At 34.3% G+C, this 25747-nt stretch overlaps 1 protein-coding gene across 3 annotated transcripts in view; it reads right to left on the bottom strand.

Moving 5' to 3' along the window:
• Window positions 1–1897: 1897 nt before the first annotated feature.
• Window positions 1898–25747, bottom strand: part of LOC117329332 (cGMP-dependent 3',5'-cyclic phosphodiesterase-like) — a 181578-nt gene continuing 157728 nt past the window's right edge. For 2 of the 3 annotated variants that reach the window (XM_033887246.1, XM_033887244.1), the window contains exons 21-30: window positions 21743–21865; window positions 21269–21339; window positions 21004–21126; window positions 18648–18735; window positions 15784–15831; window positions 15237–15311; window positions 14490–14589; window positions 13959–14071; window positions 10642–10787; window positions 1898–7827 (exon numbers count right to left, since the gene is read on the bottom strand). In XM_033887246.1, the coding sequence (XP_033743137.1) occupies window positions 7629–7827; window positions 10642–10787; window positions 13959–14071; window positions 14490–14589; window positions 15237–15311; window positions 15784–15831; window positions 18648–18735; window positions 21004–21126; window positions 21269–21339; window positions 21743–21865 (1086 nt within the window). In that variant the 3' untranslated portion in view covers window positions 1898–7628. Of the gene's footprint in view, window positions 7828–10641; window positions 10788–13958; window positions 14072–14489; window positions 14590–15236; window positions 15312–15783; window positions 15832–18647; window positions 18736–21003; window positions 21127–21268; window positions 21340–21742; window positions 21866–23145; window positions 23224–25747 lie in introns of all 3 variants that reach the window. The other variant, XM_033887245.1, reaches the window with a different exon arrangement.

Genomic DNA, 25747 nt, shown 5'->3' on the forward strand with positions numbered 1-25747 from the left:
GTGCTGAGCCATTGTGATTTTCCCGAGGACATGACTGAATTCATTTAGGTAAATTTGTCTCACATCTTAAAGTCTCCAAATTAGTTCCAAAGATCACCAAATACGATTCTGAATCACTTTATGTTAATAACGTAAAATGGTAAAACGGATGTCCAGTCATACAACACTTTATAGTCCTTTAATCATAGTGTACTAGACTAAGATTTTGGCTATCCAACATCTGAAACTTTTAATATATTTGAACCATGTGTTATAGATCAGATGGTGAGCTGAAATAAAGAGGCTAAAAATCTGCACCGCTGAGGTTTTTCACTATACACTGTAGTTATATTGGGAAATTTCAATTTCCGTACAGAAATAGGAGACTGTTTTGGGTGATGTAAAAAGCTGTGGCCAGAGGATTGAGAATAGACACGGAGCCATTGCAAACAAGTGCAATCAATCATTGCAAGGTCACCAGCGGTAGCCATCCTAATATTATACTAAAATTTCAGAAACATTGGATATCAAATCTCAATGCTTAATTAACCATAAAATACTAAACATTACATAATACATGTGGACTCTATTAAAATTATAAATGTAATCTAACCAATTCAAATTTTATGTTCAACAATTAAATCCAAAATAATTAAAAGTGCACAAAAAATTCGAAATATTTCCAACATTCATTTGTCATTTTATGATTATATGTACATACAAAATGAGAGCGGTATGGCATGTATACTTATGGACTTAAAAGCATTGGGGAAAAAAACTAAAGTGAATATAGAAGTAAAAATGAAATACCAAAACGTAACATAAAAAAAAATGATTAAAAAAATCAACATTTTGCTTTACATCACTCTTAGACCTAAAGAATATACATATGAACTTATTCAGTTTTCCAAAAACCTTACAGCTTAATTTCAATGCAAAGAAGTTGATTATTTTGGGCGAGAGGCCGATACGGATGCTGATATGGATGCGAGGCAACAGCATTAGCTCACAGTTGCTTAAAACATTGATTTACCCCTTGACACAGGTGAGCCAAAATCAACAGGAACTCAATATTTTCATTCATAATGAGTTGAATTTAGCACAACATTGTGATCATTAACAACAGGATAAATTAACCGAAGACTCAACTATATTATACATGTACCTACCGTATATGACCTAATGAGGGCCCCCCCCCAAGAAAAAAAATCTTTGAGTGTCAAAATGATGTCAACCCATGTGAAATGTTTTGCTACTTTATGTGTTCAATTTTCTTCACCCAATTAAGTCACTGGAACAGAAGTTTTCGCCACATTTTGTCTATTCTGTGATACAGATGTCAGTATAAAGTGCAACTGAAACTAATGCTAAACACACATACAAATTACTTATCAATAAATACCATATTTATTTGAAGATCAAGTAAAAGACTTAATTCATGTTGTTAACTAAATGTTGTTAAGAACAGAAAACTAGTAAAAGACAGTGTAAATCAATTAATAGGTCAAAGAAAACGATATCTGATATGATCTGGGAAATCACCTGTGTCTATAGATAGAACACAAAAGAGTTCCATTTGAACATAAATGGTGGAACGCACATTCTCTGTTCTAAAGAACAGCTAGAATGGTTTACAAGTTTACAGGAATATTCAAGTGATGTTTAAACTTAATTTATGATAATGAATAGATATCTTCATCTGGAATATTTTTATGACTGAATATTTTACCATTTCCACAGCCTTGGGTATTCTGCTATAAGGTACATGTATAGTCTGTTTCATAAAACCTCTGAATAACAAATCTCAATCTGGGCGCCCCACTGTCAATTACCCGCGCCCATATTAGGTCATATACGGTATATTATATAGGTTGCCATTTTTACCACCTTGTAGACAAAAAAGAACAATTCTTTATGGTCAATATAATATCTTTTATTTAAGTAACAACTGAAACACAGCAGGATAAAAATTAATTAAAGCTAATTAATATAACCTAGAAATTTTCCATCATCTTACAATAAGGTCAAATATCATAAAATGTAGATGAGTTACTCGGTTTTTTCCATGAAGGAAAAAATACAAAATGTTTTCTTACTGATAAACTGTGATTATATGATGATAATAGTTTTAAAAAAGAATTGTAAAATCATACTTAGTAGTGGATAATTAATTATCAATAACAAATTAAGTCTTCAATCACTACTGTAAGTATACATTTATAGATGACAATACTATCCCTGAATGGCTGTTTGTTGATAACCTCACCTTGAATACAATACTGTATACTGGCCAATTTGTATCTAAATGTGAAAGCAAACCTAATTTGAAGATCAAAAGGTTAGTAAATAATTTGAAAAAATGTCCTTTATTGAATTAGAATACACCAAAGTTAATGTTGTTAATATTCTAATATGCCTTACCAAACATTAAATGTAACTTTGACTGAATCACATTATATGAATCTCTAAATCTATAACACTTTGAGCAAAACAGTCAAATGACCTTTCAGATAATCATATAATCTCTACAGAAATACATATAGATCCATCTTCCAACTGAACATGCTCAGTTTGTGCCATAAATATTCACATGCTAAAATGGTTATTAAAATTTATTTTCAAGAATGTAAAGTTACTGAAGTACTTAAAATATTATTTAAAATGCATGCATACATACTTATCTATTTATCTAGACTATGTTATTTGAAATGAAAAAAGTCAAAACAACAAAAGAAATTTGAAAAGGTAAAATATTCAAGAAGGTTTTTCCCTGTCATATAACAATCGGTTCCTAGTGACAATTTGTACTTCCTTTCCTGAACAGCCTCTATACTCAGGCAGGATTTTTTAGCTGCTAATTATCCCCTACTTGATATTAGATAAAGGTATCTAACCACAACATACTCCAGTGTTACCATGAAGTTTGATAAGAAGCCTAACACCTATAGAGGAAATATAGCAATAATAAACAAAAATATAAAAAGTCACGTACAGATAAAATATTGATGCGTTTTCAAAAGAAGAATTTCTGAAGATAGCACCTCCCTCCTCACCACCGAGTGTTCATTTTCTAATATCACAAAAGTGATATAAACTTTTAAGAGGAAATTATATCAGAGGAAAACTTATATATACATCTCTAGCAACACTGCTTATGAAAAATCTGATGTAATAATTGCAAACAGAAACAAATGAAGCGAAGAAATGTATATAATGAGGTTTTTGGAAAATCTGCATATCACATACGACTATATTACACAATAGAGTCTTAAAATCAATCAACACATTTGATTGGAAAATAGTAACTGAGAGGCTAACTATATACACAGAACACAAGTACTACTTTGTGAAATAAAATCTTTGAATTTAAGTATCAAGCCATTGTCGGATACCCACATGTTGATTGCACTATGCTACACTACGATTAGCATACTGTAGAAATGGTTTAAATCTGTTGATATTAAATTTCTGAGACCACTCGCTGCTACTGTTTTTGATATGCACTTCTGTAAAGAATATGTTACCTTGAATATGTTTGGCTGAAATTTTGATAGGAAAATGTGATGAGGCCAATCAAACAGCCTCTGTTGAAACAATGATTTTTCACTAAGTTGATCCACGGGTGATAAGTGTAGCGTAGCATAGCTAGTGTAATCAACCATGGGTATCGGACAATGGTATCAAGCTAGACTTCACAAACTACAAGTTAAATAAAATTTTAAAAAATCAATGAAATAATAGAAGCTATCACACAGTTATAATATCACAAACTTTTGATCACACATTTTATACATATTGAATCACCTGGTATGGTTTTGTTGGGTTGAACTTCGATTAATATACATGTATTGTAAGTTATAACTACATTCAATAATAAATTATAAATCTAAAGATGAGAGTAAAGGTTAGGGGTAATCTCTGAGAGAAAGAGAAGAGTCCCAGGATATATAATCAGGATATTTTTTTCACTTGTATTCCTTTTTATTACAAAACGATGTATATCACAATATTCCATTAATGACATAACATTCCCAGGCCAGTACTAGCATAAGATTCCTGGAAATGATGTAACATTCTCAGATATTACATTCACGTGTATTGGAGACCTCTACATGCTAAATATTATACTAATTTATAACTTCTTTTATGGAATATATAATTGGACAGGAGTTGTGGACAATTATTGCAAACTGATACAATGCAGTGTCATGTTTGGACAATCTGATCTTTTATGGATGAAATATATTCTTCATCTTTTCACACATACACACAATTAAAAAAAAAAAATGAAATATTATTAAAAATCTGTATTTAGCTGTAGCAATAAGCAGTATTAGATATGGCATTACATGACTGTATTTCACTACAACATAACTATATAAAGCTCTTGTATTACTACACAATACAAATGTAAAATCTATCTTCTCTACAAAGCATACACAACATTTGGAGTGTGTCTACAAGAATGGTTCCTATTACAACATAGATCTGTCTTGTCTATAAAGCATGAGTGACACATATCAGGTTGTTGTAATACAGTACACTGTAGTTCCTTTTACAATATAGCTGAAGCATCACTAGTTTCATAGGTTTCCAACCTTGGTCACATACCTGTCAATTTAACCCTCCCTTCTATGGATTGCAAACTCCCTATTTGGAACCAAAACTCTCCATTTTTAATAATTTATGATAGGAAATTATCCATAATTTATGATAGAAATTATCATTGTAAGTAAACATGACTAATGAAAAATACATCGTTTTAAGGTACTGTAAACATACATATTTTAGCGGTAATCTTATTTAAGCATTTTTTTCACGCTGGAAGCATCTGTTAATCATGACTGCGCTAATTGTAGTTTATCTACATCAGTTTTTATGGCAATAACTGTTGGTGTGTAATTCATCATTCCGCTAATCTGTTTTAATTGGTTTTGCGCTAAACTTTGAATGTGTCAAATTAAGTACACTTACAGTATTAGATGGTTCAAAGGAGATCTATGAATGTACTTCTGAAGTTTGAATGTCCAATTGGAAACCAGCATCATACCGTTTTGGTATTGATACTCAGCATGAAGGAGCCTACTGATTTATTCCCACCTATTTCTCAAAAACATTGGTACTGAGTACACTTGGCCTTACATTGGTTACATGTTTGGACTATTAATTAGAAACACACAGATCAAACTGATACAAATGGCTATAGTTTTTAAGGGAAGTAACTCATACATATGCATACCCTTAGAGTGGAACTTCAGTAACAAGGAAGAAGTTAACATTTAATAATCTCCGATATAACTAAAACACAAGATAAAATGGTTACTACATGTAAGATTGAAAAAAAAAGTAGAGGCATATGTTGCATAGTAAAAGTAAGCGGTAAACAATAAAGTAATTATAATGCAAATATCATTAACGATATGAAAAACAAGAAATCCTACCAATTAATAAAAAACGGAAGTAACCAGTAGATTTATGGAGGAAAATAAATAACTATCAGTAAACTCAATGAATTATTTCTACTTCAGCATGCATTTTATCATTTATAATTACCATAAATCTTCAGATTCTTATACAGATGTACAGCATTTGTAATGAATATAACTAACAAAAGCAACATAATATATATTTATGTATGTTAACTCATTAACAAAATAAGAATGCAGTAAATAAAAATACATCATGGTTGCAAATTTATAGCATACGTTATATATGGACTTGAATTTTGTCATTTTGTAAAGAAACATTTATAAACATCTAAGCATCAACAGTTAACAAACAAATTCAAACAGAAATCAGTTTAAGGGAGGTAATTTTCATAGGTATTATAGAATACATCATTCACGGACATAAAATTGTTAAAATCATGTGAGCATTTTATCAGGAAATATACAAATTACCCAGAAACGACCAATTTAATCCATATAGATAGCCCATGGCAAGTTACCCCTCCTCTCCCCACTATTTGTAAGAAACATTGTAATAGATTTTACAACAAGTAACAAATTGAAAAGTTTCTGTTGTATGCAATAAATCCAAACTTCATAAACACATGTATAGAAATAATATACATTTGTGAAATGAGAAACATAACATGTATAGATCTGATGGTTTTAACTACGTTTTTACTATTGAATCTGTCAAAACTTGTCACAATTTTACTTATCAGTGCATTAAGTGACTTTAAGTGAATTGTGATGGAATAATTAGACTGCCACAAACAATGCATATGGCAATGTGATAATTCTTTTCCTATTGAAATGTGATGCTGAAATATTGCATATCATGAGCTTATCTATCGATGTTCTTCGAACTGTTTTATCAGAGGTTGATGTTATAAAAGAAAAAATTAAATAGAAATGAAGTTAACATTATAGTAATGAACTAAAATCTCCGAATTAAACAGGATTTTAATGCAAAATTTTGACATACAATGTTAATCTAAATTGTGAAATTCACTCTTTCAATCGAAATATCACTATCTACTGAATGGGTATCTAAACCTAAATATTAAAATACAATTTTTTTAGGAAACTGTAGAGGAGATAACACATTACTTGAACATACTACAAAGTAAATGTAGAATGAAAAAGTGTAGCATACATGTATACGAAGAATAAACCCTCCTCTTATGAATTAAGAGCTGGACACTTTTACAGCAGAAGAAGCCATCTGATGAACAATCAAATATGTCAACATGCCTATGATTGCTTGAAACTCAGTAAAAAATATTGAGAAAGTTTACTATTCAGGTAAAGATGATAGATGTTATATGAATATGTTTGAGCAATTACATTGCAAGTTCTGTATTAACGATGAGTACATAAACATATTAAAATCATAGTTCATCAAGATTTTTACACTTCATGTTTTGCTCTTTTCCATATTGTAAAGGAAAGTGCATATTCATCACGGAGAACGCAAGATAATTTCTTGGCGGAAAAATAAATAAAAAAATTCATTGGTCATTCTGGAGAAAACATTAACACTAAGGTAATTTTCATTATGCTAACAAGTTAAGCATTCACTAACAACACCAGACAATTAGATCAATACTGAGCGTGTACTTTAATTCTGTTGTTATATCATCTTTTGTGTATATGATTACTAAATCTTAAGGAGCGTAAATATACATGTCTGTCCATCTTCAATGGATATTTTTGTGCTTTCAAAGAAGTCCAAGGTTAAGTTTTGTGTCTATAGAATTATTATGCTTTTGAAAGATTAGTACTTTAAGGACATGTGTCCTCCTTGAGAGGTTAATACTGTGTCGTTAGGACTTCTCCTTGGAAAGTTAATCCCTTGTGGTAAGAACTTCTGTTTTTTTACCTTTTTTTTTTCATTTAGAAAATAGTCCTATACTGATGTGTGAGGTAAAAAAATAATACCATAATATTTTTGCATTACTCATCCAAAACCATGTCCCTACTCCCTAGGTATCTGGATTTCTTCCTTTACATCAATAACCAAACTGAAGTTTAGCCAGACCTTTTCTATATCTTTTCAATGCTTAATGCCTTTGTAAATAAATGCAAGTCGTACACATGTGATAACAGTAATCTGTGATGAATTGACTGTTCACTAAATGGACCAATGGGTTTACACAATTTATTTTGAAAATAACATGTAGTTGTATGAGGTTGTCTATCCTACTGGATGTGGTTGGATTGGTTGGCTTGTGGTGAGTGGTCCTCAGCTTCCAGTGCTAATATCTGGTCATAGCTCATCTGTTCACAGCTGCCACCGCGTCGTATTTTAATGAGAGCACAAATTTTGTCCCAGTGTCGACGGTTGTCGTCCACAGCTACTCTAACACAGTTCGCCTCAGGAAAGAGTTCAGAAAGCACCCTGTAAATATATAGCACATCTTTTTTAGTTACATCAAGCTTCAATATAATAAATTTGCATTCCCGCATAGTTATGCGAGGGTGGCGAACTTAACGAGGGAATTATCTAGAAGGGAAATCCGTTCTAGGGGTGTAGGTGGCGGTATGCGAGGGTGGCGGTAGATTCGGGTGGCGATAGGTCGAGGGTACACTGTATATATAACATGTATATTCTTGTACTGTACCGTTATACTAAATCTCAGAAAAAACAACAAACAGTTATAGATGATTTTTCGTCTAAACATCGATAGGTATAACCACTACTCACTTTAAGTTGTTTTATAAGCTCACAAATACAATTTTTAAAAGTTGTTTGTCAGTTAATTTTTGACTTTAAACAAGAGGCCCATGGGGCCTGTATCGCTCACCTGGTTGGAATTGACCAAATGTCAAAATAATGTACATGTTCAATTTGTCAATACATATACAAAAATGTACTCTCTGAAAGACCATATGGATTATTTTTACACAATAATGGTGTTTAAAGAAACTAAGTCCCTTAGGGTGGGGAAAACCCTTTGGCCTATTTTTACATTAAAAATTGTGTTTATCCCTTAATGCCCAGCGATACTATACATAGTTATGGGATTGAGGGTCGCAGTAACCATTTATGCAAAATCTGTTCCCCCATCACCAGGGATGTTTCTGACCAAATTGGGTTCAAATCCATTTAAAACTCAAATCTCTATTTCTCCTATTTGGCCCCTCCCTTCAGGCCCCTTGGGGGTCAGAGTCAATATTTATATAAACTCCCTTTCCCCCTTCCCCTAAGGATATTCCAGACCAAATTTGGTTCAAATCCATTCATAACTTTATGAAAATAACGATTTAAAGGAGTAACCCCTATTTCCCTATTTGGCCCAGCCCCTCAGGCCCCTCAATATTTATACAAACTCTTTCCCCCCCTTCCTCTCTGGATGTTCCTGACCAAATTTAGTTAAAATCCATTCGTAACTTAATAATTAATAGCGATTTAAAGGATTAACCCCTATTTTTCCTATCAGACCCCACTCCTCAGTCCCCTGGAGATTCAGAGTAAAACATTATACCAACTCGGTTCCCCTTCTCCAATGAATATTCCTGACCATATTTGGTTTAAGTCCATTTAAAACTTTATGACTAGTAGCAATTAAAAGACTAATCTCTATTTCCCCTACTTGGCCCCGCCCCTTAGGCCCCTAGGGGTACAGAGTAAAAATTCATATAAACTCTGTTCCCCCTCCCCTCAAGGATGTTCCTGACCAAATTTGGTGAAAAGCTATTCAATACTTCAGGAGTAGTAGCGATTTAAAGGAGTGACCCTATTTCCCCCCGCCCCTCAGGCCCCTGGGGGTTGAGAATAAAGATTTAAACAAACTCTGTTCCTCTTCCTCCAAGGATGTTCCTGACCAAATCTGGTTCAAATTCATTAATAACTTTATGACTAGTAATGATTTAAAGGATTAACCCTATTTCCCCTATTTGGCCCTGCCCCTCAGGCCCCTGCGGGTTCAGAGTAAAAATTTATACAAACTCTGTTCCCTTTCTGCCAAGGATGTTCCTGACCAAATTTGGTTCAAATTCATTCATAACTTTATGACTAGTAGCGATTTAAAGGATTAACCCTATTTCCCCTATTTGGCCCCGCCCCTCAGGCCCCTGGGGGTTCAGAGTAAAAATTTATACAAACTCTGTTCCCCTTCTGCCAAGGATGTTCCTGACCAAATCTGGTTCAAATTCATTCATAACTTTATGACTAGTAGCGATTTAAAGGATTAACCCTATTTCCCCTATTTGGCCCCGCCCCTCAGGCCCCTGGGGGTTCAGAGTAAAAATGTATACAAACTCTGTTCCCTTTCTGCCAAGGATGTTCCTGACCAAATCTGGTTCAAATTCATTCATAACTTTATGACTAGTAGCGATTTAAATGATTAACCCTATTTCCCCTATTTGGCCCCGCCCCTCAGGCCCCTGGGGGTTCAGAGTAAAAATTTATACAAACTCTGTTCCCTTTCTGCCAAGGATGTTCCTGACCAAATTTGGTTCAAATTCATTCATAACTTTATGACTAGTAGCAATTTAAAGGAATAACCCTATTTCCCCTATTTGGCCCCGCCCCTCAGGCCCCTGGGGGTTCAGAGTAAAAATGTATACAAACTCTGTTCCCCTTCTGCCAAGGATATTCCTGACCAAATTTGGTTCAAATTCATTCATAACTTTATGACTAGTAGCGATTTAAAGGATTAACCCTATTTCCCCTATTTGGCCCCGCCCCTCAGGCCCCTGGGGGTTCAGAGTAAAAATGTAAACAAACTCTGTTCCCCTTTCCCCAAGGATGTTCCTGACCAAATTTGGTTCAAATTCATTCATAACTTGATGACTAGTAGCGATTTAAAGGAATAACCCTATTTCCCCTATTTGGCCCCGCCCCTCAGGCCCCTGGGGGTTCAGAGTAAAAATGTATACCAACTCTGTTCCCCTTCCCCCAAGGATGTTCCTGACCAAATTTTGTGAAAATCCATTCAATACTTTAGGACTAGTAGCAATTTAAAGAAAAAGTTGACGGACGATGGACGCTGCACCATGGCATAAGCTCACCGGCCCTTCGGGCCAGGTGAGCTAAAAAAAGGGGTTTTGGTAGTCCAGGAAAAATGATGAATTCAAATGACTTATCTTATAGCAGAAGTGAACTTGTTTCTAAATCTGCTGAACACAAAAGGAACATCAAATACAGATTACCTATGGTTGATAGATGTCTAACAGAAAGACTACAGATGGAGATGATAAAATTACATACTTATAAACTGGTAGGGCAATATGGTCTAGGAAGCCTATTTGTAAATCTGGTATACGAGCTCTTTCCCGGTCCATCATCTCTATAGGCTCCCGCCCCATTGACTTCTCCATATCTCCTTGGGAGAAAAACTCCTTGTAGATCAGTGCCTACAACAGTTAAGTTTCGTCTGATTTATACTGGCAAAGAATTCATTACAATAGTCTGATTTATACTGGCAAAGAATTCATTACAATAGTCTGATTTATACTGGCAAAGAATTCATTACAATAGTCTGATTTATACTGGCAAAGAATTCATTACAAGAGTTTGATTTATACTGGCAAACAATTCATTACAAGAGTCAAAATATTCCAGTCAGGAGTACAACATTTTTAAAACAAAAAGACCTGAACACCATTACAATGTGACTCTTCTTGTCTAAAAGTTCCTGGTCACACATCTCTACATATTACACCTCCTGGGTAAATTACAGTAAACATTACTTGTGTCAAACATGCTTGAATCAAATACATTTGTGTATATACATGAGTCAAATGTTTCATTCGGTCCCGATTTTTTCCCTTCTTTATCTTAAACATGGACAATTTGAACACTGTTGAATTGAATACTGCGGTTGTGTCGAAAATATATTTTGTGGTCCCTCCCTTCTAAACTTTACCAAAATTTCCATTTTTGTGTCAAAAATCGAGGCGTCATGCAGTTTTGGGTAAAATTTGCTGATTGACCAAGTGTGACCATTATGGTATTACAAAAGCCTATTGTTAGTTTCTGACTGTCGGACAAACATCATCTCGTTGTTAATACAGGTGTACAGGTGAAGTAAAACATTAAGGTGTAAATAGCTTAGAACAAAATGTACACATTTTGGTCTACAAACCATAACATCATGACCGTATGTTTTCTGTTTACTGTTTTGATACACATGGCTGCCAAAAAATATACACGATAACTATGTATCATGCTGAAACATGCCCATTCAAAATACTTCTCCATCATTGATTTATTTATCTATACCTAAATTCTGAATACACTGATGCAATAGTAACAATAATATGGGGGATTATTTTATTCTTTGTCAAACCTCTTTAAATATCATGCAGCCGATAAACACTGGCCTTTGCCTTTGCCTTTTATACAAAATCAGCATGCGAACGGTCAATCAAATTTTCCTGAACTATTTCTTGTTACAAGTTGTTTAATTGGAAAATAATATAGGTGGTTTTTAAGAGAAATAACTTATGTATATATAACATGTATACATGTATATTCTTGTACTATTTGTACTGTTTACATAGAATATTATGCTTTAATGTGTACGACTATTGGTGTGAAAATCACATTTCTATGGCAAAGATTATTTTATACATATATTTTCTTTTGATCTGTAACCATGCATAATATGTTGTTTATGAAATAAATAAATAATTGTCAACAGGTAAAATTCATTTGTTTGTTATTATTTATTGCTTATTTTCGACAATATTATCAATCACTTATTTGGCATACAGTCGATCATGATACTGGGGTCAGTAAAATATCATTTTGTCTTTGTTCACACACGGACAAGTAAAACCATCAGATAATTAAGTCAAATATTTTGCTTAGTCCCATTGACTTCGACTTATCTGAGGTTTACTGTAGTATAACACCTTTTTGTATTTTGTTCTTCTATTATAAATGGCTAGTATATTAACGCATATGACATCCGAGATCTTGAATATTGGACATTTTTTTTCCAAAGTAATATGTAACGTAACACTACAAAAACAACTCATTACAAATACAGTGCAACTTCCGAAAACCGAACCTTCTAAAAACCGAACACCTCTGAATACCGAACGAATTGACATTGTACGGAATTGGTCCTTCTTTATTATAGTATTAAAAAACTTCCAAATACCGATCCCTCTGAATTCCGAACACCGGACCGATTTTGCGTCCGGTTCCTGTTAAAATATACCAAAAATTACTTCTGAAAACCGGCCTTACCTGAGCGATTATGACACGAGGTCAGGCCAGTCAACCGTGAAACAACAACTGTGACGGGTTTTGTGTGAAGCCTTATTGTCTCGGGACCTACGTAGGTGATTTGTACAGGTATCTAATATATATCCCAAGGGGGCATTATGACGGATGGCCTAGCGTATAATCAACACGATAATTATGAAACAATGTCACACTTCATTGAAGCGCGTCAGTTCGTTTATCTTCTCAATGCAAGTAGAGCTAGAAGCCTGAGTTTCGCATTTAATTTAAATGAGGCCCAAAGGGGGTTGTTTTCGTAAAAGAAGCCACTGATGTTTTTTTAGACAACAACGATGTCGGAAATACGACCAGTATCAACTGATCATTTGTAATTGATATTGAAACAAAACATCTTCACACCCTTTAATATTAGTCGATATGTAAAATATTCCGTATTGGACTATCGGCCCCATCCACATGACGGAAGCTTCACCGGATGTAACAAAATGTAGGTCGATCGTAAAGTGTAGTTGTACATGTGAAAAAACTGTTTAAAACTATAGTTAAAGTCATTTGCCTTTCTTATATATTCTGCAATATATACATGTACATTGATTAACTTTCATAATATGCATATTATTCAGACAAACCAAATATTGTCTACGTGTGTACGTGCCGGTTTGTAATCGGGTGCATTCTAATAAAAAATCGTCCGACCAATTATATCCGGAATTCGACCGGTCATTTTTCGATCAACTTCTCCAAACCGAACCCTCTGTAAACCGAACAAATAGTCATGTCCCATGCATGTTCGGTTTATAGAGGTTCCACTGTACGCATTTAGGATGTTTAGTTCTGTCGAAGTCATTTGAACAATCCTGATACCTGTCAAACATTACAGAATATACCGTACCCCAAATATAAATCCAAAAGTCCCTTTGTAGCAACATTGGTATAAAGTTTTTCTGTTTCTTCATAAAATGTTTTAGACAATGAACATATATTGTGCTGTATAAAAGTGTTATCAAAACCATTCTGTTGATATATGTTACAAAGGGATTTTAGATGAACCTTTTAACCGTTTTTGTTCTCATTTGCCGTAAGAATGACCCAGACTCTTTTTTTTTTTTTTTTTTTTTTGCAAATCTGAATAAACATACTTAGGAATATTTCTTGGTTTAATGATTCCGGAGAACAAATCAATGGATAAACAGACAAAGGGACAGCACCAGCCAACTTTGACCTTTCGGCCAAGTTAGCTTTTGTAAAATTTAAATGCTGTTATATAAGAAGGCCAGGATACACAAGACATCCATTTGTTGGGGTACATGTTAAGGTATTACAAGACTCACAGCTATATGTTTGGTGGCATCCCATGGCTTGGTCTGGTCTGACAAATCAGATGCAGTCATCAGGAGACACAGCAGCAGTTTGTGGTGTTTCATGTTGCTTTTGTCATAGCCAGCTGTTCAATAAAACCCATAATAACTATATCACTCATTATCCATCGTGAGAATTTTGGGATGTAACATGCATGGGAAGTTAATGTCAAAATTAGGCTTTTTTTGTAAGAGACCGTATTAATTTAGATATTGTTCTGATGGAATAATGAAAATCTGGTTGTAGTCTATTCACCAGTCTCACTTGCTATGTTAAAGACCCCTTTATTTCCGCAAACTCTCCTACATCACATCTAAATTGTATTGACCCCCTCAATTCTTTATTGCTCCTGATTTTCCTGTTATAATATACGGGCAATTTCCATTGATAATACTGTACCAGTCTCCTAACAAACACATACAAGCCATCATTTAGATTACAGGCAGAAATACTGTATGTTTTCCTGGAGTTACCTCCCTTCCATCACAATACTGGGTACTTACACTTTGCCATGGATTCGATGTTCTTCAATATTCGTAAGTGGTGTGCTAGATCAGTGGCTAATATGATGTCCCTCATAAGATCTAAAGCTTGTTGATAATCCTGAATTGTATAATTAAATATTATATATAAAATATTCGTAAGTGGTGTGCTAGATCAGTGGCTAATATGATGTCCCTCATAAGATCTAAAGCTTGTTGATCATCCTGAATTGTATAATTAAATATTATATATAAAAGGATCATTATACATTAAAAAAACAATGCCAAAAGCTAATTAACAAAGAGTATCGTAAATTAAGACAGAAGAATGTAGCCAGTCATTAATTTAAAGGGAAGGTATAGGAAACAAAGGATAACATATTTTGAAAAAATTGTGGAATCAAAATTTATCTGCCTTAATAATATTCATAGTTGGTATAAATAATAGGCCTTTGCTGGAAAACAATATTTCCATATTGTGTGTATTTTGTTTACCCTGAAAATCCATCGTGTGTTTATACCCTTCAGTTTACAGGTCCTTTAGAAATATATACATGTATAATTGTATCATAATACAGTAAACAGCTCCTAGCTTAATCTTACAAAGAAAACACTCACATACCTTATTCAAGTGACAGTGTTCATCTGTTGTTTTTTTTTTTTTTTGTCTTTTAACATATTTGATCGAAGCTTATAACTTTGAAACTTAATGAGTTCTGTTAAAAACCTTAATTGATAATTAAATGTTAATATGTAGAATTAACAAACCTTGCTAGACAAGTTCTCAAAGATGTTGCATCCGTCTGTGTTGACTATACACATGGATTGAGCAAAGTGATGCCTCTGAAAACCCAAACAAATCACTTCGTTCAAAAGGTAATTCTATAGAACATTATTTCCAATATTGCACTACTTATTTACCAATATATTCATATAGTGTCAGACTTTCTGTATTGACTTAGATATTTAATTAGGTCTGTAAAAAAATATTTCCTTGGTCTAGTATAAACAACCCCCACAAAAATGAAGGCAAAATTAAGCATGAGTGTTTGATAACCAAATGATTTTTACTGTTATTACCGGTAAGTATTAATAACCAAATGATTTTTACTGTCATTACCGGTAAGTATTAATCTTTAACAACAAGTATTACCATATTTATCCTACAATAATGCCAACTTATAACCTCTGTCTCGAGTCAGTAGGAGGAATACCTGACTATGACATTTATTTTATCGTAAATTTACTGAACAGCTAAATCATTCAGTTTTTTAAATGTTTCAAATTAATCAAATAAAAATTTCTGAATGAATACCTCCAGGACAGATCCCTCTGAGCTGTACAAGGCAGCAAGAACAGATTTCTACAACAGAGTGAGAACAATATTAGTATTAAATGTAATCATCAATGTAAGGCTGCAGTAAAATCAATATTATAATGCTTGCTTGTGTTATCAGGGGGTGCACACCATTCCAAGTGTCTAATACTCTCAGATAACAGTTACACAGACTTCACAGCTGTAAGACAACCTATTGGGTACATAATGCATTGTTGGTTCTACAAATTGCACAAATAGGTTTTTAACGGAAAACATGACAAAATATTTCCATTTACAGTAATATTAGATATTTCCTTGACAGCACCACTGTGGACAATATCTTTTTAATCTTTAAGAACCCTATGTTTATACATTAAATTACTTTCTCCAATGCAAGATTAGGATTTAATTTTCTTACTAAATTTGATCAAAATAGAAGTTAAACAAGAGGCCAATGGGGCCTGTATCGCTCACCTGGTTGGATTAGACCAAATGTCAAAATAATGTTCATATTCAATTTGTTTTATTTGTAAATCTCTAACAATGCTATATATGGTTATAGTGTGGGAATCCAAACTGCTTTAAAGATTAATGAAGTCCAGACTCTCTAAGGTCTGAAAGACCTCAAGAATTGTTTTTAGAACATGCATTCATCACTTTATGACTAGTGGCGATTTAAAGGAATTACCTCTATTTCACCTATTGGGCCCCACCCTTTTGGCCCCTCGGGGGTCAGAGTCACCATTCATGCAAAATCTGTTCCCCTTCCCCCAAGGATGTTTCTGACCAAATTGGGTTCAAATCCATTCATATCTTTATGACTAGTAGCGATTCAAAGGAATTACCTCTATTTCCCTTACTGGGCACCGCCCCTTTGGCCCCTTAGGAGTCAGAGTCACCATTTATGCAAAATCTGTTCCCCTTCCCCCAAGGATGTTTCTGACCAAATTGGGTTCAAATCCATTCATATCTTTATGACTAGTAGCGATTCAAAGGAATTACCTCTATTTCCCCTACTGGGCACCACCCCTTTGGCCCCTTAGGAGTCAGAGTCACCATTTATGCAAAATCTATTCCCCTTCCCCCAAGGATGTTTCTGACCAAATTGTGTTCAAATCCATTCATAACTTTATGACTAATAGCGATTTAAAAGAATTACCTCTATTTCACCTATTGGGCCCCGCCCTTTGGGGTCAGAGCCACCATTTATGCAAAATCTGTTCCCCTTCCCCGAAGGATGTTTCTGACCAAATTGGGTTCAAATCCATTCATAACTTTATATTTATATTTCCACACAATTCAGACTCAATGAACCTACCACAGTTAACTCGAGTCATTTTTCAATGAACTATATCAAGTCCGGCGTAGGAATACATTTGTCGAGCTTGGACTATATTTTTTTCAATTCCTTTTCAAAAGTGATCATATTTATATGAAATAAATTCCTTTAAAACTAATGTTTGTTTTAATTCGCTATTAAGTTTGTTCACAAAAGAAATCCTAAAAGTATTAACCATATGTAGATGGAGAGTGATGACGTACATTTCTTTAAGTTCTGTGGTAGACTTCCCCCAGGATGTTTCTGACCAAATTGGGTTCTCAAATCCATTCATAACTTTATGACTAATAGCGATTTAAAAGAATTTACCTCTATTTCACCTATTAGGGCCCCGCTCCTTTGGCCCCCTCGGGGTCAGCGGACCATTGATGCCAAATCTGTTCCCCTTTCCCAAAGGATGTTCTGGACCTAAAATTGGGTTCAAATCCATCATTCATGACTTGATGACAATGACTAGTAGCGATTTAAAGGAATTACCTCTATTTCACATATTGGGCCCCGCCCTTTTGGCCCCTTTGGGGTCAGAGTCACCATTTATGCAAAATCTGTTCCCCTTCCCCCAAGGATGTTTCTGACCAAATTGGGTTCAAATCCATTCATAACTTTATGACTAGTAGCGATTTAAAGGAATTACCTCTATTTCACCTATTGGGCCCCGCCCCTTTGGCCCCTTTGGGGTCAGAGTCACCATTTATGCAAAATCTGTTCCCCTTCCCCCAAGGATGTTTCTGACCAAATTGGGTTCAAATCCATTCATGACTTTATGACTAGTAGCGATTTAAAGGAATTACCTCTATTTTCCCTATTGGGCCCCGCCCCTTTGGCCCCTTTGGGGTCAGAGCCACCATTTATGCAAAATCTGTTCCCCTTCCCCCAATGCTGACCAAATTGGGTTCAAATCCATTCATAACTTGATGACTAGTAGCGATTTAAAGAAATTACCTCTATTTCACATATTGGGCCTTGCCCCTTTGGCCCCTCGGGGGTCAGAGTCACCATTTATGCAAAATCTGTTCCCCTTCCCCCAAGGATGTTTCTGACCAAATTGGGTTCAAATCCATTCATAACTTTATGGCTAGTAGCGATTTAAAGGAATTACCTCTATTTTTCCCTATTGGGCCCCGTCCCTTTGGCCCCTTTGGGGTCAGAGCCACCATTTATGCAAAATCTGTTCCCCTTCCCCCAAGGATGTTTCTGGCAAAATTTGGTCAAAATCCAATAAGAACTTTTTGACTAGTAGTGATTTGAAGCAAATATTGATGGACGGACGGATGACGGACGACGGACGCTGCGCCATGACATAAGCTCACCGAACCTTCGGTCCAGGTGAGCTAAAAACTGAGACAAAAGTTTTGAGGAATGAATAAACAGATGTCATACCAAAATACATTGCATATCATGACATGTCATATAAGGATGGGTATCTTGGAGGAACAAAGGATTAAGACCAGAAAGAAAAAGTTTGGAGGAAATAACTGAAAGATAAAGAGCCAGATCGGACAAATAAGATGATTATACTCACCGATACTGACTGATATGAATTATTAGTTCCTCGGTGGTCAATATCATGGCACATACACGATGTAAACAGTGAAAACATTTCTATGTCTCTGAAATGGGAGGAAAGCTTAGAATCAACACTGAAGGCAAATTAAGTGTCATCTGTGTACAATTTACAGTGATGGAGATGGTAGAAATTTATCTCACAACTGACTTAAACTTGTATGATACATTGTACCTTGCATGCTAAAACTGCAATTGGTTATATACTACCTAACACACTAAAAGAATTACTTGTACATATTTATCTCTTCTGTCTTGCTTTGTCAATATACCAGTAGTAAGTTATAAGCAAAATTCATTAAGATATTTCAAAACCTCCACATTAAAGTATAGAAGCACCCTGTACACCATCTTAGACATGTTGAAGTACCAGGTATTGATGCAATATTGCAAAACAAATATAAAATTTCGCAAAATCACTTTTTCTAAATTCATCTTAAATATACCATTTTTACCACAAATATCACTCTTTCTGAAAAGTGAGAGGAAAATACATCACTGAGGTATGATAGAATTCATTCTAATTTGTCTGTAATCTAATTTGTAAACCGTTTGGAGAAGCAAGAGATTTTATATTTATTTCTCAAAATCTAACAAAAAAAAGAACATCAGTACTTTTATATACTGAACTAAATTATACAAAAAATTTAAGTCAAGATTTCCAGCATCTCTAATCTCTAGAGTCACTGAATTATTAATTCTGGAAGATATTCCGTAAATGAAGGCTGTTTTGAGATGTTCCGTAAATGAAGGCTGTTTTGAGATGTTACGTAAATGAAGGCTGTTGTGAGATATTCCATAAATGAAGGCTGTTTTGAGATATTCCATAAATGAAGGCTGTTTTGAGATGTTACGTAAATGAAGGCTGTTGTGAGATATTCCATAAATGAAGGCTGTTTTGAGATGTTACGTAAATGAAGGCTGTTTTGAGATGTTACGTAAATGAAGGCTGTTTTGAGATGTTACGTAAATGAAGGCTGTTTTGAGATGTTCCGTAAATGAAGGCTGTTTTGAGATGTCCACTATGTGATCTATCTTTACACCAAGTTTTTTTTAATGTTATAGACTTGTACTTCATGAGAAATGGATCTAGATGAAAAGCTTTAAAGTGATATGTTGATGCCGCCTCCAAAGTATCAGAATCGAAGAGCTCACATTGCGACTTCATTAAAGGCGTGACAATAACCGTGAGTTGTGTTAGAATTTAGGCTCTACGCTACATAACAGATATACGGTAAACCTCCGGTTAGTTCGAACAAAATTAAATAAATATTGACGAACCTGTTCGAACTATTCCAAATTATGCTTCAGAAAATAATGAGTTTGAATTATTCGAGTCAATATCGGCGAAAATCTCGGCAGAGTAAAATCATTAGACACAAACACATCCATTGTAAATCTGATACGTAACAATGGCGGCCTGAACAATGGCACAATTATAAGTAAGTAAAATGAAAGTATTTTATTTAATTCAATGTTAATTGATCGTTAAACGTTCTTCATTTCGTGATAATTATGATGGTTATTGAGCGAAGCCGCTCGGTTAATGCGTAGCTACACTAGGCCCCAAAACAGTACAGTACACGTTTCATTTGTGACACAAAAGTTAAACATTTGTACAGTAAAATGTTTGCATGATTATATTTTTTATCTGAATCAGAAACTATCGCTATATTATTGTAATAAATGGTCTCTTTAATACATCAAAAGCAGTCTACATAACCTGTTGCGTTAACGAAAGCACTACTGTAAAAATAGGCGATATATGTTTGTAAAATTAGGTCAGAACATCAACATGTCTACTTTTAAATATTCCCAGTCGTATTATCTACCAAACATAGTTGATACCTGCAAAATTATCCATCACTAATTGGGACACCTGTGGATTGTTTTGACTGGATATGAATGCTTTTCACATCACTCAGCACGATCGGGCAGCCGATCCTTTCAACTTTACCGCAAGCGACACCTCACGTGGCCTGCTTACCTAGCGTGAGGTCGCAGGTTTTCAGGTAATACCTTGATTGGCAATACTTAAGAGATGTCCAGTCACAATTAAATAATCATAATGCTAAGTTAACACTAGTTATACGTGAAAATACACGGACGATTTCTTAGTTTACTAGTTAAAAAATTATTGTTTTTCTAGGAAAAAATGAGTGTTTGATCTATCCGCGTCTTCGAATTAATCGGAGGTTTACCGTAACTATGATCTGTGTCTGAGTCAAGGTTGTATACTACCCACATTAAACCTGTACCACATTGAGTGACGGTTATAGTTAAGGTAATGTTTTAGCTTCTATGTACATACTTACTCTAAATATTGTGTAAGTTTCAGGTTCTTCATACAAACGTAACAGAAATGTGTAACAGCAAACGCATGCATCCAGTTGTGATATGGTGGATTTCTGTATCCACGCCGCACCATCAGCACAAACCTTAAACATCAAGCAGGTAGAAGATTCAAACCGAGGGAAAAAATATCTAATGTTCATTAAATCAACAGATAATTCTATTCACTGTGAATGAAGAAGTTTCTTATCAAGCCATTGACACAAACATGATTCAATTATTACTTACCTGGCGAGTGTGTCTCTCTTGATTCTGTGTTTTGATATAAATCCCAAATCTTCAAACATAGTTAAACAAGCCTGAAAATGAGCCAGAAATTATGGATCAACAATTTAATACATATTAATGTTCCTCAAATCACATTTGTAATGTTATCTTTTTTCCCCCCAGCAATTGCCTAACTAACGAGTTATATCACCTTATATAAGTCACGCTCGTTGGCCCGGATGGAAGCGTGTGAGGTGTCATCTTACTGTGGGAGGAAACCCCGAGTACCCGGGAAAACCCATGTGGTTGGGCAGGTGACCTCATACCTTTCCACGTCCGATCAGGGAATCAAACCCTTGCCACCTAGGTGAAAGGCGAGTGTGTTTGTAAAAAGTGTGCGGCGCCCAACCACATTTAAAGACTTACCAATCAGACAGCATCAATAAAGAGCCTGTAAAATCAAAAGAGATTACAACAAAGACAAAATAGACATACCTTTTCAGTATCATCTTCTGGTATCATTCTTGGAGGAAATGAGAACTTATCAAAGTCTTCATGCCAGAAAGAGGGCGGATGTATATCATTGTGAGCCAATTCGTCGACTTCTTCTTGTGCCACCTACCCAAACAAATCCATATGAGGTAATATTAAAACTGTGTAATACATATTTCTTCATATACATGTAAATATTTGTAACAAAACACCTGTAAGTGCCTAGTATATATATAATAATTTCTTTACAGGTGAACAAATGTTATCAATAGTTGAATCTATAACCTAGAACAAGAGATCGTGCATGTATCATATGTTTCTTATATTATCATGGATGAATAGAAAAGATTGAGATTTGAAATCCATGTTGATAATGAGAAAATTTATTCAGAAGTTCAATTTTCCTTCTGGTGCTATCAAATATGAATCATGTTTAAAACACTAGTTTAATATTACTACACTTGGCATCCATGATTTAGCTGTCACCACAACTTAATATATATTGTAGGACATTTAATTTGATATATATCTCACAGCTTACATCTGCAGATCTCAGGAATCTAAGATTTCTTTTTTTTAGAAAAAATGAATGTACAACTTAGTGATTATGAAGGTGATTTAGGTATGTTTCTTGAACGCCATTTATTTTCTTTTAATCTAGCAAGTTAATGGAGCTTTTGATTTTAAATATAGATTTTGTATACAAAAGCTGAAGCACTTTGAACCTGTGAAATACTGTCAATATATCATGTACTTTGAACCAGAAAAGTACTGCCAATATATAATCATACATTTTCATTCATCTGATGTCATTTCGGAATTAAGCCCTACATCTGGAATGTTGATAAAAGTTATCTATTCTAGCAAACCCTATATCATACCACATGAGAGGAATTACCAGTCAAATGACAATTAAGACACAACAGGTCTTTTATTTCTTCAGATTTATTTTATAGGTTGAATCCAACAAATCTGACTCCCATACATGGCAGTATTTGAAAGCTTAATATAGCTAATACATGAAATTTTTTTTTTTTAAATAATAATATACAATTTTTACTATAAGACTACAACGTTGACTAATATAGTACAGGTGATCTAGGAATGCAGGATTCTAATCTAGAATGATAGCACCAAAAGCAGAAACAGGAAATAAGAACCAAAATAAATACAATTTATTGAAATTAAAGCGACTAGAACTGTAAAACTCATCGGAAAGTATCATCAGATGTATATATCATACAACCAAGGCTTTCACATAATTACGAAAATTAAAATTGAGCACCACTAAATCTTAAACCCATTTCAATATTTATATGAAGAAATCACTGTTTAATGAGTATGAAATATACAGTTATAGTCGCTGTAATAAAGAAAATGAATTGAAAATAAAACACCACACAAACCTGCATATGATAATTCATAAGTTCATTTGCAAGCCTATTTCTGTGCTGGGAGTCTTGTAACTTCTTGTACATAAGACACTGGAAATAAATGAGGGGCCACCGAAGATATAAGACAGAGTCACACAAACTTAAATGTGGTATGTGAGAAAGATACAAAGATAACACATGTAAAACTATATACAAGAAAGTAATTCAATACACCATCTAAATATCAGGAAAAGGTGAAAAGAATACACTTCTGCAAGTTAAAAGTAGGGAAAAAATTCTTCAAACTAAGATTTTCTCCTTTTTATTATAATAATTATCATTATAAAGTAAGATATTAATTGTAACTTGCAAAAGTATAAAAATTAGTGAAATATAGAAAATAATAAGATATCTGAAAACTACACTGAATTCCTTCTACAAAATAAGTGTTGAGAAAATTTGAAAATGTGTCATTTTCAACCTTGCAATTTTTGCATAATCTATAAATGTATAGAATTATGGTCTGGATTTCCATATCAAGAGAGAAAACAACACAAATTCTCTTTGTCTTTAGTCTGAAAGGGATTTCAGGGCCACATCTAATACATGTATAAAATGTGTGGACAGAGGAACAGGACTAGAACACTCAACATCCAATTGAACCAGATGAGATGACAGTACATACAGTAGATGGAAATTGAGTGACCATTAAAACCAGAAAAAAGGGCAGGAAGGGAGATAGATACAGTAGTGATGAGTAGTGATGATTGATGTATGTTTTTAATGTAACTGAAGATCATGAAACTGTTGCTAATACCTATTTTTATAATGGATATTCGTATATGCTTCATTTTGATGATGAATATATGTACCATCGGTATTAACTCCATTGATCATAGTTATGGTATAGCCAAATATTTACTTAATATTTACACTTTATTCCGAGAGCTGGTGTCTGCAGCTGATGTGGTTATAAGTTCTTACTTGTTGAAATTACTAAACTGTAAATTAGGAAATCCTATTTTGGTGTTAGGAAATTTTGATGTCTTTTCCAGTCCAAACAGGGTGGTTTTATTTTTGTGTGCACAGTGTTTCCATCAACCTTGTGTCAAATTTTAGTATTTTCAGATGTTCACATTACAATTTAATGATTTCTGAGCAAGAGATAAAATCTATTTTCCCCTGGGTGCTGTTGAAGTGTTATCATTGTGACAATTACTGATGAAAGATGGCAGTTCACAGACCATGAGATCTGCTGTACTATTGACCAATCTTTTTTTCAAAAAGGAAACAAATAATTCATAAATTTAATGTCTGGGTCGCTGTATGTTGAGATCATTGTGTAGAGGTCCTCCCCATCATAATGGTTGCATGACTTGGCTATTTTGTTCTCGATGTATCTACAACATGCAGGGTTCCAGCTATAATTCTCCTGGCTCCTAGGATTTTCTTGTAAAACACTTAAAAATGCATGAATTGATACCACCCCATCAGGTAAATGACCCTCTGTACTGACAGTTTCCATTGCTCACTTCAGTTTTTTACACACGTGTCTGCTGATAAATGGCTTCTCTTACCAAAACACTGGTAACCAGACCTGTTGACTGTCCATGAGACCAGCGTCTCGCTGGGACAGTACTTTACGATCAATGATTTTTTTTTTAACCAAATTACTGACAGTTCCCATCCTTCAAAGTTTAAAATGGTTTGGTTGATAATGATCGCGGCACTCTGGTATTCTGGTCGTCTATCTAAATTTATACCCTTCTTAGTCATGTTAGCTTCAAATATTAGGGTAAATAAACCTTCACATTACCAGCATCCACATCCATAAATTGTATATTATACCGAAAAATAATAAGTAATGATGATACTTAAAAATAAACTGAAGATATGAAATATCATTTTTATTACAAACCCCTGTGGTCGCTCAATTTATATGATTTCAAGTCAAGGTGTTATTGCCAGTTTCTTTAAAAAGATCTCTGAAAAAGTTTGTGTGTACATTTGTTGATATTTTCATGTTCTGAACATTTTTGTTTTAAAGAATTTTATCTATTTCTGCTTCTTTGACTGCACTAAAATGTTTTTCTGCCATTTGAAAACAACTGGAAGGGAGACAACTGAATATGAGGGTCACAATGGAGGCACACGCTCCAGGGAGATATGATGATTTATTTCCCTGGTTCACGCAGCTCAGGGAAAGATGAAGTTTTATTTCCTGGCATTTCGGCTAATCACTGGCACTGTTATAAACATGAGGTATAATTAAGCATTGAACTGCTTTCATTTGGAAGTTATGGACTGATGAATGCCAACTGGACAAACAGCATTCGAATTTAACGCTCGCACACTCGCTAAATGCGAGCTGATTTTTCATTTTGCGAGTAGAAAATTGTGGTACTCGCATTTTTCTGCGAGTGCATATAAATCCTGGTAAAACAGACACACATAGTAAAACATCGACGAAAACTTTAAACAAAAACCGACACACAGACAATGCATTATTGGTGACGCTTGTACACAGCACTCGTTAGTTTCAAGCGTCTCAAAGACTACGATATACATGAATATATTGTAATGGAAAAGAAACGAGAGTTTCCGAGAAACAAAACGTGATGTCTCGCTAGCATGG

Source organism: Pecten maximus, chromosome 6 (genome assembly GCF_902652985.1).
Source record: "Pecten maximus chromosome 6, xPecMax1.1, whole genome shotgun sequence".
In the NCBI taxonomy this organism is placed as follows: Eukaryota; Metazoa; Mollusca; class Bivalvia; order Pectinida; family Pectinidae; genus Pecten; species Pecten maximus.